At 29.7% G+C, this 14,809-nt stretch overlaps 1 protein-coding gene across 1 annotated transcript in view; it reads right to left on the bottom strand.

Moving 5' to 3' along the window:
* Positions 1 to 2,610: 2,610 nt before the first annotated feature.
* LOC123293257 (AN1-type zinc finger protein 6) overlaps positions 2,611 to 14,809 on the bottom strand; it is a 29,906-nt gene continuing 17,707 nt past the window's right edge. The window contains exons 2-5 of the mRNA XM_044874017.1: positions 13,108 to 13,414; positions 6,944 to 7,120; positions 3,726 to 3,879; positions 2,611 to 3,047 (exon numbers count right to left, since the gene is read on the bottom strand). Coding sequence (XP_044729952.1) covers positions 2,899 to 3,047; positions 3,726 to 3,879; positions 6,944 to 7,120; positions 13,108 to 13,206 — 579 coding nt within the window. The 5' untranslated portion in view covers positions 13,207 to 13,414 and the 3' untranslated portion in view covers positions 2,611 to 2,898. The remainder of the gene's footprint in view (positions 3,048 to 3,725; positions 3,880 to 6,943; positions 7,121 to 13,107; positions 13,415 to 14,809) is intronic.

The following is a 14,809-nucleotide window of genomic DNA, read 5'->3' as shown; positions in this document are numbered from 1 at the left end:
TGATATAACTCTTGAAGATGCTATAAATGGACCAGAAAGTGCTCAGTGGATACAGGCTATGAACGATGAATTAAATTCATTTGAAGAAAATGAAGCCTGGGAAGTTGTGGACTCACCAGTGAATAATACAGTTGTGCCATGCAAATGGGTGTTCAAACGCAAGATAGATAGTGATAATAATATAACACATCGTGCGAGGTTAGTTGCAAAAGGCTTTCTTCAAAAGCCAGGTATTGACTTTGATGAAACTTTTTCACCTGTGTTAAGACATTCATCATTAAGATTATTTTTAGCTTTGGCGGCTCAGATGAATCTTGATGTAACTCATCTAGACGTGAAGACTGCTTTCTTAAATGGCTTTTTAAAAGAAACAGTTTATATGAAAATGCCAATAGGTTTTGAATGTAATGATAATAATAAAGTACTTAAATTAAAAAAGGCCATCTATGGTTTAAAGCAATCTTCAAGAGCCTGGTACCAAAGAGTAGATAGTTTTTTAGAATCAGTAGGTTTTAAAAGGTCTCAAGTTGAACCATGTTTATATATTAAAATAAATAATTCAATTAAAATATTTATTGCTCTATATGTTGACGATTTCTTAATTTTCTCAAATAATGTATCAGAAACTGACAAAATTAAGAAAGATTTGTCGTCTATATTTAAAATAAAAGATTTAGGTAGTGTTAAACAATGTTTAGGCATGAGAATTCATGTAGATAAAGAAAATGGTAGTGTAACTTTGGATCAAGAACAATATATTGAAAAATTGTCACAAAAATTCAATATTCAGAATTGTAAAGTTACACATACACCTATTGAAGCTAAGTTGAATTTAAATAAAAGTGAACACTGTAACACTCAATTACCTTATCAACAGTTGATTGGTTGTTTGATGTATTTGGCAGTACTTACCAGGCCAGATATAGTTTTTGCGGTTAATTATTTAAGTCAATTTAACAATTGTTACAGTAATGAACATTGGGCTTATGCTAAAAGAATTTTAAAATATTTAAATTCAACTAAAAGTTTCTGCCTCAGATATACTGCTAATGGTAATTCTAAAATACAAGCCTATGTTGATGCCGATTGGGCTAGCAATGTATTAGATAGACGTTCATATACAGGTTTTTTCTTTACCTTATGTGGAGGAGCTGTATCATGGGAAACTAGGAAGCAGGTTACTGTCGCTTTATCAAGCACAGAGGCAGAATACATGAGTATAGCTGATAGTTGTAAAGAGGCCATATATTTAAGAAATTTACAATATGAAATAACTAAAGAATATTATGTAATAACTATTTTTAATGATAATCAGTCAGCACAGAAATTGGCAAATAATAGCTGTTTACATAAAAGATCAAAACACATTGATATTCGTTTTCATTTTTTTAGACAACATATAAATAATAATATTATTCGTTTGGAATATTTGCCAACGTCAGAAATGCCAGCTGATTTATTTACAAAAGGATTAAGTGCAGTCAAGCACTATAAATTTATTGAAATGTTAGGTTTAAGTAAATAGAACCAAAAAGTCAATGCAAAGTTTTTGCAGATAATTAATAATAGTTTTATTTTGTTAAGTGGGAATGTTGAAATAAGTAACAAAATATAATACATGTGATGCCATCTATTATTACTTATTGGTTCTATTATCAATAGTATGGTAATACATATGACGTAATTTTGTAAGATAGAATGTTCTTATATAGATATGTATGTACCAACAGAATAAAATATAGTTCGTTACAAAACATAGTTGTGTTCACTTCTAAGAATTTCCCATTCATCAAGACATTTACTTTTATTTAAAAGAAAAAAAAATGTGAAAAAGGTCTATTCCTTCATTTCGCACATTTTGAGAATTTCATGAGAAAACTTAACTTTTCTAAAAAAATTATCAAGTAAATTAAAATTTCGGTATTTTCTCAATCGATTCATAGAAATTAACGTGTTTTTGAATATATATTGAAATGAATTAACTCGAACTTACCAAGTATGTATATTCTTCTGACATGAGAAGTGGGATGAGTGTTTTGTTGCAGACATTTGCACATAGATCGATTGATAAACATTCTGGTCTGGATTTGTGTTTGTCTTTGTGGTTGACGAAGTAGAGAATCATTTATTTTGAATAAGGTAGCACACCAAACTACTACTCAATAATAAACTATATACTTAATTATTAACTATGTAGTTATAAGAGTAGTTATAATTAATTAATTGAATATAATAAAAATAAAAATAATATAATAAATCATGCACATCCACGCGACAACAACAACAAAAAAAACGAACAACTTTTTTATTATTTTAAATTGGTTTTTTGTTTTTTTTTTTAATTAATTAATTAATCAAATAATTTGCTAAACTAAGAAATAAAAGCCACTTTCATTGTAAGGACTGAAAAGAGGAAGGTTTTCTTTTTATATATATATATATTCATATATTTTTTATATATATGTGTAATATATACATATATATTAATTAATATAAGTTAAATGAATTATTTAAAAAATATTAATTAATATATTTATATATAATTAATAATTATTATTATTAAATATTAATAAAATTGTTGAGTCTATATTCAATTATTTTTTAGCTCATATATAATAATCATTTTTTTTAAACAAATATTAATATTTTTTTTTATATTTCGCCAGAGACACGTCACTTTCAAAAATGGCACTGTATAATTTTTCAAAACAAAAAATTAAAAATTGTTTATTGTTGTGTGTCCAGTCAGCTGCCGTAGTACAAAATTGTATTATTAAAATTGTGCTGGGTTGATTTGATTTGAATAAGATTACGTTCAAGTTGAAATTGTTGTTTCTGATGATGATAGTTTAGATAATAATGCAAGTGGCTGGCGATCATATTACTACAATTACTACTTCATATCTTTTGAATTTTCTCACCCACAACAACAGGATTATTACGTCGAATTTCTTGTGCACCCATCTCTCGATAATTAAATGAACAATCGTGTTTGTCACTGTATCGATGTACTGCACAATATAAACCGCCGCATCGACATTGGAATCCTGTAAAAATTTAAGTATTAATAATCATAGTAAAACAGAAGAAGGGTACAGGAAATGAGTACCTAGCATCCAGATCAAGAGGTCTTCTGTGTCCTAATTGAGAACAACCTATCATCCGAAGGCTTGATTATACAAATGACATCTCTGACCTGAAGACATCTTCGGGTAAGAGATGCTATTTTAAGGAAATGAATCTCTAGGAGGGTGAATTTTTGTTTCTTGAATAACTTGTTTATTTTCAATTTTACATGAAAAATGATCATTACCAAAGTTGTTCAATTTTTCCTAGGATCGATCTTTTTCGATTTATACCCGAAAAGAGGTGGTCTTAAGTAAACGGTAAATTACAGAACATTTTGTTATGGGAATGGCAGGCTCAGATGAAAGGAACGTTTGGGACGACTCCTTTAATGCCAAACAGCCCGCTGCATCATTCCTTTTAAAGCCACAGTGGCATGGTACCCAGGTCAGACCTTGAAAGCCCGAAAAATAGCCTGACTATCTAAGAAGATGCTGATATGTACCTGACTGCAAATTTTCGTGTTACAGATCTGGGCACATCTGTTTGAAAAACCGTCCCATATTAACCAAGAAGAATCGAGGTAAATTGACAGTGGAATGGTATAGATGGAAAATTATTTTTGAAGAAGGGAAATATCTAATAAAATGTTTATTTACCTGTTAATCCAACCTTCTTACGACAAGTAGCGCATCGATTTTTTTTCTTTTTAGTATCTTTATCGTCTTTACCATCAAAGCTATCGTCTTGATCATTTGAACTTACTGAACTAGCTATACTTCCACCAGCGCTTGCTCCACCATCTTCGTTTATCTACATTCAAACAATTGTAATAAATTATTAATCAATTGTGTACACTTATCACACAAAATGCCTATATCAAAATTTTTACAATTTTAAATATTATCTCACATATATTTTCAAAGAATCTATAAAAATATTACCTTGAAGAATTGGAAAATCAAATAGATTTTGAGAAAATTCAACTTTTTGAAATAATTAAAAATACTATTCAATTAGCTAATTATAGGGGGGGGGGGTGGAAGAGAAACGGGGCTTAGTATTAGTTAAATACTTTCGAGAGCTTACATTTCGTGAAATATTAACCCAAGAAGTCAAGTTATTTAAAACATTTTTTTTACAGACTCATTCAACGACTTATTACGATATTACTTCTTGGTGAAAAATCCGATATAATGTATCTTAGTTGTTTCTCTCATAGGTTGTATGAAGGAACACTTTTATACGTGTACTCGACCTATTTTCTTAAAAGGTTAATGTTCTTTCAAAATCTGTAGATTTCAAAAATCTATTTTGAGAGAAAAAGTAGTAAACGAATTTACCCGTAACGAATTGTTCGTTACTTTTTAACTCCAGTTAATGTGATTAAAAGTTCACCTCGTTAGTCTTCATTGTTTTTGAGTTTAACATGTTAACGGACAGACAGACAGGTGGAATACTTTTAAAAGTAATATTTTTTATAAGCCAAAAACCTCTAGATAAAAAAAAAGACAAAGAATTGTAACTTTAATTATTGTAATAATTTTTTTGAAACCGAGATTTTAGTTCAAAGTAAAAAAATCGTAAATACTTTGAATTTCTTTTTAGTTTTTGATGGCGATGGAAGATCAGTTAAAACTGATTCAACCGTATCTAATTTTCGTTTAGCATCACTAGTCGTCTTAGCACTTCGATTTGATCGAATCGATGTCGTCTCACTCGGTTTAATTGTTGGTACTTTACTCTTCGATGATGTAGTTTTCGATGTTACATTCGTTACTAAAACATTACTCCTTTGATGATCCACTGTCTCACTGGAAGTAGTGGTAGGTGGTGACTCACGTATTGATGCTTTTGATGATTGTTGGCTACTTTTCGTGTTCTTTGTTTTTTTATCATCATTTGACATACTTAAAAATTTGTTTGGGTTTTGTTTGTTTGTGTTTTTTTCTCAATAATCATAAATTCATATTAACATAAATTTTTGATTAACAACCCACTTGTTAATATAACACCGTATTATGATCCAAACATTTTTAAATTTGGAAACGAAATTTTTTACTTAAAATATATCCCATTTTTTGACATGTTTATTTTGGAAATTATTTAGAAGCGTTTCCATGCATTCGGTGGTTTATTTGTAAATGTGTCAAAATTTTAAAATTTAAGCGCGTATTTATTAGAATCTAATTAAAGTAGTAGTGTAATAATAACCGCCTTCTCCCAAGGTGTCATCTTTTTCTAAATATTTATTCGGTAATTTTTTCTTAACAAGAATTTCTTCGTTTATCCCAGATCTTGTGGCATTAAGCGATTAAACATTTGAAGCCATTTATCTAGAAACGATTGAGCCACCACTCTTCATACGAGCAAGAAGATTCTCGAACATTAAAGAAATGAAGATCCATTAAATTGACCGCCAATAGTGTGTCAAAGCCGAGAGTCGATAATTTATACTTTTCATTTTCGATTTGTTTTACTTTGTTTAACAATATTCCATCGTCAAACTGTGGCACCAAAACAGATATCGTAATTTCCATTTCTTAGATTGCGTCTAAACTAACTGCGAGTTTAAATTTATTTACTGTAGTTTGATAGTGTTTCCTAGGTCATGATCGATCAACTGAATGCTCCAAGCGAAATTTATGAATGCAATTATCTTGGAGTCTGGTATTTTATACCTTTGCATGATTGCAAAGTTTTGCCATAAATGAAATAGAATGCATTTTTCTCGAATTTGATTTGTTAAAAAACTTGTAAATATGATTAGACCTCCAAACAATGTGATTCTATTCTTGCATCGACTATCGAAGCATATTTTTAATTAATTTATAGTTATTTTATTTATTTTAATAAATAAAATGTCTGTATAAATACAAACTGATTTCATCTTTATGAATGATCTCTTCGTAAATCAAGGTAAAATTTATTTAATATATGTTTGAAAATAATTAACTTCAAGGCGATAATTTTTATTTATTTTTTAAACATCATGTTTAAATATCAAAATTGATTTCTTTTAAGATAGATACATATTATTTTATAAATGAGTGGGTTAGTATTTATTTAACAAAAATAGTTATTCCGCTAACGAGCTTAATAGTCACAATGATCATGTTAATTACCTCGCTAGCATCGTTAATATTTATCTCGCTGGCGGAATTAATTATATGTCTCACTAGTGGGTTAAATTCTTCTGCTAGCGAGGTACTTAAATGTTTAGTCCGCTAGCGATAAAAACCACTCTTTCTATCTCGCTAGAGGGATAAATCATTGATGTACATTATGCCCCACTAGCGAGATACATAAGTTACAGCCCCACTGATTCTTATTTTAACATTGTTTCGATATCTTGCTAGCAAGCTTACAACAATATTAGGTTCTGAGAGCTTGTGTTGTACATTTATAAATTTTGTATTGTACCGTGCTCATTAATTAAAGTTAATTTACATTGGTCGATTCTTGGAATGAATTGATACAATCATGCCACTCGTGTTAACAGTTAATCGATCGGAGTGGATGGTGACTCTTTTATTATTTTCACCCGTTCATAGACTATTACTAAATAACTACAATAGAACGTCTTCTGTTTAACCAGGCTGGTGAAATATTTATAGAGTGCATATTGCAAACGATCTTGCTACGTGCTACGGGCACAAGGACAATTTTGGATAAAAGAGAGAAATAGCACTAGGCCACTTCACTTAAAATAATTCTTCTCCGAAAGAAAATGGAAGCCCAGTTTTCAAAGACTAGCTCGAATTAAAGGCTGGATCGAGGGAATACCAACCCGGCCACTCCTCTGAATTATTCGACCAATATAAATCAAACTTTAGTTTAAATCATGCTTATAGCAAATAAAAGGTAAAATACTTACGTCTTTAGCAATATCTGAGGGCGTAATACATATGGGTACAGTTGGTTGTGCTGTGGCTGTATCTCTAAGACTGACAAGCGATGCAGTTGGTGAGAAACTGGAACTAGATGCTGTATTTACGCTATTTGTTGGACTTGGTGTAGGTTGTGGTGGCTGTTGTTTCTTTTTTAATGCTTCCTATATTAACAAAAACAAAATTCTATTTTAGATATCAAATTACATTTATTACTCAGCATATAGGCGAAATTATCATCGGTTTGTTCATGATCACTTTTTAGCGCTGTGATCTCTGTTAAGTATTTCGCCTATTTACAGTAAGCTCCAAAAGTTAGTTGGAATTAACTTTGAAGTATCAGAAAATTTCAGTGAATTTTAAAATATGGGTCGATTTATAAGAAAAGTATTTGAGTGGTTTAAAGCACTTTAGCGTTTTATTCTATGGATATTTGTTTAGGAGCTTTGAGAAATTAAAGCTGTTATGCGTTAGAAAAATTTTAATGAATTTTAACTAATTTTTGGATCCCACTGTACAATTTATGCTTTTTAGTGATATGCTGCTGTGAACTGATGATAAACATGAGTGATTTTTTATAATCGTACAGCCTGAAAATTCCTATCGTCAATTATGATTTCCACAGATGCTTGTAGATCTTGGAGATTATGTTCCATACACTTGGAAAATGGATATGAAAAATAAGCATATAAAATAAGTATACATTTTCAAAAGGACAGAGGATTCCAAGAAATTTTGTTTTATAATCTTAAAAATAAATAATTGTTTTGTTCGTCGCGTCGTCTGTCCTATAAACATAATTTTATTTTCTTCTTAGAAATAAAAAGTAAATACATTGGATATACTTCGTTCATGGAAAGAACGATTTCAAATTCATTTAAAATATAGTATAGAAATCATTTTATAATAAGGACTATTTTCTTTCAATGAATAGAGTATACAGTTCTTTTAAATGTTGTAAATTTAATGACGTCAATTAAATTTCCCATTCGGAAGGAAACTGGTTTGAGGTTATTTTGAAATTTTAATATAAAAAATAGATATATCCTTATCAGCTATAAAGACACATAAAACTTATTCACTTTACAGGGTAAATTATTTGGAATAATTTTATTTAGGTGGTGCAAAATCAATTTTAACGAGGGTCAATTTTAATTTTCTACACACTGGCTAAAAAGTCATATATAATCATTCTTCGGGTGAGATACTAGGTATTATCTTGTTTCCTATTCCTGTGAGAGTTTAATTATATCATCTCTGAAGTAGAAGCGAGGAACGACGATCTTTCGGCGAACAAAGTATAGTAAGTAATATTCTTCAAAATATGTTTATGTAAGAATAGTAATTATTTTATTTTCATTTAACTATTATTAATAATAAGATTAAAAAAATATTGCACGATTAATAACACACAAAATAAAATTGTTTTGATGTCATGCTAATGCAATATCTTCCATTGTTTTTAAAAACAAAAATTTTAACGATGAATCTTTTTTGCTAATTTCTAAACCAAATAAATATTAATAAAATCAACCTTAAAAACTTTTTGTACATTTTGAAAGCTACTTGCTTTCAACATCAACAAGTACCTACTGTTAACATTATGCTGTGTCTAGTCACACGGCAGTTTCAAAATAATTTTTTTGTTCACGTAAACAAAATGGATTTAGGAAAAATAGACAGAAAATTTTTTTTCTAATAGTAAGGGCTATAAACTTTAGAACTCAACCAAATTCTTCAACAAGTGAAAATATAATTAAAAAAAATAGAGAGCAGACACCCTACCGACTGCGCCAAATAACGTTATCACCCCAATTCCCAAAATTTTCTCCCTCTTCCGCTTAACTCCCCTATCCTGTTTTTGTTGAAAAATTCACTACAACCATGTGTTTGTGTCGAGATTTTTAACACCCGAACTGAAAAAAAGGGGTGTAATAAGTTTGACCGCTATGTGTCTGTGAGTTCGTCTGTCTGTGGCATCATAGCGCCTAAGCGGATGAACCGATTTTAATTTTTTTGGTTTCGTTCGAAAGGTAATTTAACGGAGAGTGTTCTAAGCTATCAAGTGGGAGTTAAGGATTCCGTACCCGAAAAATTTGTCGGGGTTGTTTTAAATTTTGTAAATTTCACTTGTGTACAAACAGGTATTTAGTACAATTTTGACCCGAAAAATACGAAAATAGGGTTCATCTAACGTTTATCGTCACGGTAACGACTAATCGTAAATTATGTAAACATTTTCGGGCGTATTTCGAAATCTGCTCATCTAATCATCATCAAATGAATTGGATTCTTATTAAAACAAATGATAGTATGATAGCTATCGTGTGAATAGCGATATAATTTGAATTGAATTTAAAAACAATTGCAATGTGTTAAAATTTGCTGATGTTTGTTAATAAAACACTACTTTTGTATGATTATGAAAGCATCTATCGTGTGTTGAAACAATATTTAAACAATAAAAATTTACGTGAATATATTTATTTATGTTTAAAGAATTTTTTTAATTTGTTTTCATTTTTATTACTGAATTTTTTTGCACGTTTCTTTGTTTTTGAAAAATTTGATAAATACATGTGCATGATTCTTTCGTTTGATAATTAAATGATAAATATAGTTTGAATCCGGGGAAAACTTTAAAGTACATAGTCATAATTATTTGTTATCGTGATGTTTTAAAAAGCTATTAAAAATAAAATTTGAAGGTTGTTGAGAAAAACGCATAGACAGCTCACCAAGCTCATTTGACGAAAATAACAACTTCATTTGAGGTCAATTGGTGAAAATCGTATTTTTCTAGCATGCATAGAACTAAAAACGTAATTTGGAGGGGGCTTTGAACGGGCGTTTCGATATTCCAGGGGTTTGTAATGAAAAAGTTGAAATTTTTCGATTTTTCCTATATAGTCGGTGGGACTATGTAGTATTTTAGATAAACGGGACATTTTTATTTTTTGGGTCAAAATTATCTTGTATACTGAGTTTTTCCGAAATTGGAAACGAAAAATTATTCTTGATTTTTTGTCATTTATTTTAAAAAGTGTTTTTAAGATAATTTTGACCTAATGTCTAACGGTTTACAAGATGGATCCTACGGACTCAAGGCAAAAAAAATTTCCTAATATTATTAAGGAATTTCCTATATAATTACCGGATTTATCTTCTATCTCTAATAATGAATTCTTTTATTTTTATCTTAGTAATTTGCATCCCGTTGAGTTTGACACGTGTGCGCACACATATAAAGTGATTATAACAGTTAATTATTCAAAAAAAAAATAAAAAATGATAATTCAGGAAGAGACGTAATGTGTAGGAAGTGTAAAGCAAATGATAATAATCACATTGTGAGTTGAGTGAATAGAGGCAAACATTCAAGGTAATATTACAACATTACTAACTCTAACAACAAGGTAAAGTGCATTTACACCGGGTGTTCACCATAAATTGTACATCTTTTGAATTTGAGGAATTTATGAATTACGTAAGCTTTAGCCACCTAGGTCTTTTAGAGTTCCTAGGTCCAAGTAAATGAAGGTGTCGTAAAGTGGGTTTTTTTGCACACGAATAAGGTTAATATTTCGACACAAATATTTTGTACCCAGATGAAGAATTCTCACTGCACGGACAGAAAATTTAAGATGGTTTTTGAACTTTTGGTTTTGTAGTAATATTTTCTTACGAAATTGTATTTATGTTTTTCCAGCAATGTTAAAATATAAATATGGGTAAGAACTAAGCGATACACCCGGTATTATGTTTGTACTGAATCTGTACAACATACTTGAATAAAAAAATCATAAATCTAGGTGATTAAGGTCACTACTTTAATGTAGTCTTTGAATGTCGATTATTTTTTTAAATATATTCAATCCATTTTTGGTTTAAAGAAAAAGGATTTTAATTTAATTCTTATTTATAGATTTTTTGAATTTATTTTACATTTTATTTCCTGTCGATGTTTTCAATCATATTCCAAGGGTAACAAGCCTTTAGAATACTCCGACATATCACAGAGTAAATCTACATTTTACACCTTAAGTTTTTTTCGCTATTAGCCGTTATGGGGTTTCATGAAGGGAGCTCAAAGTTGAGCATCCATATAATTTCCTAGCTTTCAATTCCTATAGGATCTCTTAAAATATTTATGGATAGAGTCAATTAAAAAGTCTCGATCACTGACGAAATTTGGGAATCCTGTGTGCGTTCTAAATTTTTCGAGCGTTGTCCAACTCGATTCCATTTAGAATATATCCGAAAAATGATATAGTATTTTAGTTTCTTAGCTCGTTTGATATTTCGAAATGCTCCTTCGTTCCTCAGTTTCCCGGAATACTTTTTTCAATATCACAAAATAACACCCGAAAGCTGAAGAATGGTGGGAGCTGCTATCCCAAAATGAGCTAAATGATTGTATATGAAAATGCATTTGTATCCTATTTAAAATTGTAAAATTGGCGTATAGAGACTTTTGAACCAACCTATATATATTTTCTTAACCTTAATTTAGACTGAAAACCTGATTTCATACTTTTCTTCGAGAGAATGAAAAATCTAATTTTGTTTTTGGGATTAAGAAGTAATTCTTAGCCAAAAAATTATTTTCAAAAGGTGGGTTTCCGTTGCTTTGGTCTTGAAACAATTTTTACACGCGATATTTGAAAAATAATCTTTCGTTATAAATCAAAAATTTAAAATTATAATTTTGGAATTACATTTTAAAATTTATATTGGAATTTCATTTTTAAAATCGTTTGCGTATAAAACGCGATTATTATTTATGAATATTTAAAAAAAACCTTCAACATTAATTCCTTGAAATATTTTTTTAAAAGGTACACAAATTTTTGTTAAGTAGTACGAATACGAAATTGCAGCGATTAAGAGCAAATAAATAAAAATTTAATCTGCGTGTACAAGGTACAACGCTTATACCTATAGTTGTAAAAAATTCGACTTTTCTCCAATTTCAAATGTTTCGTCATGTGTACGATAAAATGAATCATACGAACTTGTAATCTTTAGATGAGTCATCCAATTTTATAATGAATTATTATTCTGAAATTTTATCTCATCAAATTATAAAGGATGCCTCAAAATTAATGTAAGAAATAATTCTGATTGAAAACACAGTTTCTTAATTAAAAGTAGTAAATTTTTTATTAATTTATAAAGTTTGCAGTATGGGGTTATGTATAGAATAGCATTTCCGGTAAAATTTAATAGCATATCACGTAAAATTTCAAGGTCTTGATGGAACATAGATTTTGATAACTCTTTTCTGGTGGAAATCCCATTTGATAATACACCACGAAAAAATAAAAATCCATTACTTTTTTTCGTTAAAAAACACACAATATTTGCAGGCATGTAATTTTCTTATAATTTTTGCCCGATTTAGTGCGTGCAAATGTTAAGGGAAACCCAACCACATAAATTCAGTATAGAACTCAGACTGTACATCGAAATTTAATTTTGAAACTTCATGCGTACTAAGTTCAATTGACTCAAGAGCTGAACCTCATCTAATTGGAAAACAGACCTCATCTTATTGGATATCAAAGTTTTGCATGCATGCAAATTTTGTGAATTTTTAACGAAACCTAAAGTGACGCGTTTAATTGACTCAAGAGCTGAACCTCATCTAATTGGAAAACAGACCTCATCTTATTGGATATCAAAGTTTTGCATGCATGCAAATTTTGTGAATTTTTAACGAAACCTAAAGTGACGCGTTTTTATTTTTGCGGAGCGAAAATGAATATAGTCTAATACACTCACATTTTTGACTTCTTGCTTCCTCTTATCCCCCGATAATTATTAAAATGGGTCGTAATTAGCCGTAAAGTTTTCGTAAAAGAATTTTTATTTAAAAACTAGAGTTCAATTTTTTTCGCTTACAATACCTTTTAAATTGTATAAATCGCATACTAGAGAAAGATGTCCAGCATACCTGTTTTTTGACAAATACAATTTTGACTAATTTCTGGATAAATCATGTATCACAAAATAAAGAAAATTGTTTGAAAATTAACACTTTTCATCAACCTTTCTGCAGTAAGCGATTCATGTAAGCTCAGAATAAAATAAATGCTAATGACATCCTTAAAATCTAAATGAGTAAATAAAAAGAGATAAAAAAATTCACCTTATAACACAATGAACAAAGACCGTCTGTTGCTGGATTTCCATAGAAGCCGCAGCCAGATCTACAAAGTGCTTGCATTGGATTTGATTCCCGCTCCATATTTGAATCGTATTTCCAAAATAACTAATATCAACCAATGTTGTAATATTCAAAACAATTGAATGTAATTTTTCTTGCTTCAATTAATTAATAATAATAAATCTAGTCGAATTCTTCTCAATAATAAAACAAAACGATATTTTGTGACTCACGTGTCAAACAATTGAAGACACGAGTCTATACCTTGTCATGAATGAAGTTTTCTTAACTGTAACAAAGAAAATTGTATAATTAATTATTTGAAAATTAAAAACATACATATTTACTTTAAAAACAAGTGAAAACAAACAATTAAGTAGGTTAATTGTTGAAACACCATGTATAGACAGTGTTGATTACACTGTCACATTTCCACATACATACATGTCACACATACATAACTGATATTCCCATATAATACATACTATACAATTTGCGACCTCACGGGTAAGCAGTGATGTTTACGAAAAAAATGTTTCAAACAAAAGTTGTTTATTTTTTTATAAGGAACATTTTTTACATTTCAACTTTTGTTCTACCTCTAACGGTTTACAAGATGGGTCCTATGGACCCAAGACTTTACCTATGTTGCTCATTTACGAACTCGACCACACTTAATATCATTTTAGAAGTGCTTGAATTGATTTAATCATTTAATAAAGCGATTGGGTCACTTATTATTGTCACTTTTTTTTATATCGAAGACCTTGAAAGTATTGAAATTTTTCCAGGAATTCAAATTCAAAGATTTTCCAGGAATGCTTCGAAAGAACAGATTCGACAATTGACTGAGTTAATTATTGAAATACCCCGTATAGAAAGTGTCAGGGACACTAGTTGAAGCTACACGCAAATTTTCAACTCCCTATCCTTATTAAAAAGGGCACCAAAGTTGTGTTCTAATTTGCGCCCTCACGGGTAAAGTAATGTTTAGAAAAGTTTCAAACAAAAGTTGATTATATTTTTAAAGGGAGCATATTTTATATTTAAACTTTGAAAAGGTAACAGTTGAGGTTAAAACTGACTGAAAAGTTTTACCCAAAATTGTTTTTTCTTATGTTTTCTGTGGGATCTAGACACTCTTCGAAAAAATGCATACAGGCAATAAGCCAACATTAAGAACGTCCCTCCGAAAATGATAGATAGTCTACTTGAGAAAGCTTAGAGGTTTTGGGAGATTGAATTCGCAAATGATGACAAAATAACAAACCAGCTTTAGAGTTCTGGAATCTGGTATGCATAAACGCCTTATAAAAACGGTTTCAGAATCTTACGGCTACTGATCTTAAGATTTTAATGGACATACAATTTTCTACGGATTGCGATTCGGTTGCTGTAAAATCACTATAAGTTTATTAACGTCGAACAAAATAGAAAATCATTTACTATACAAAGAAAAAGATTTTTTATCCGGAAATTAAAGCTTTGTCATTCCCAATAAAAGTATGCTACGGTGATATTTTGCCAAATAAAACAATTTTTGGCAACAAAACGATTGTGTCACATTTCTGGTTATGATCATCGCCAAATTAATAATTTTTTTTTTATTTTAGTATAACGATTCAAGCTAATTCAATCAAGGTATTATATAATTATGAAATTTGGTGTCATCGAAAATTTTGAT

This window comes from Chrysoperla carnea, chromosome 2 (assembly GCF_905475395.1).
Source record: "Chrysoperla carnea chromosome 2, inChrCarn1.1, whole genome shotgun sequence".
NCBI classification, from domain to species: Eukaryota; Metazoa; Arthropoda; class Insecta; order Neuroptera; family Chrysopidae; genus Chrysoperla; species Chrysoperla carnea.
This window is presented reverse-complemented; position numbering and strand designations above follow the sequence as displayed.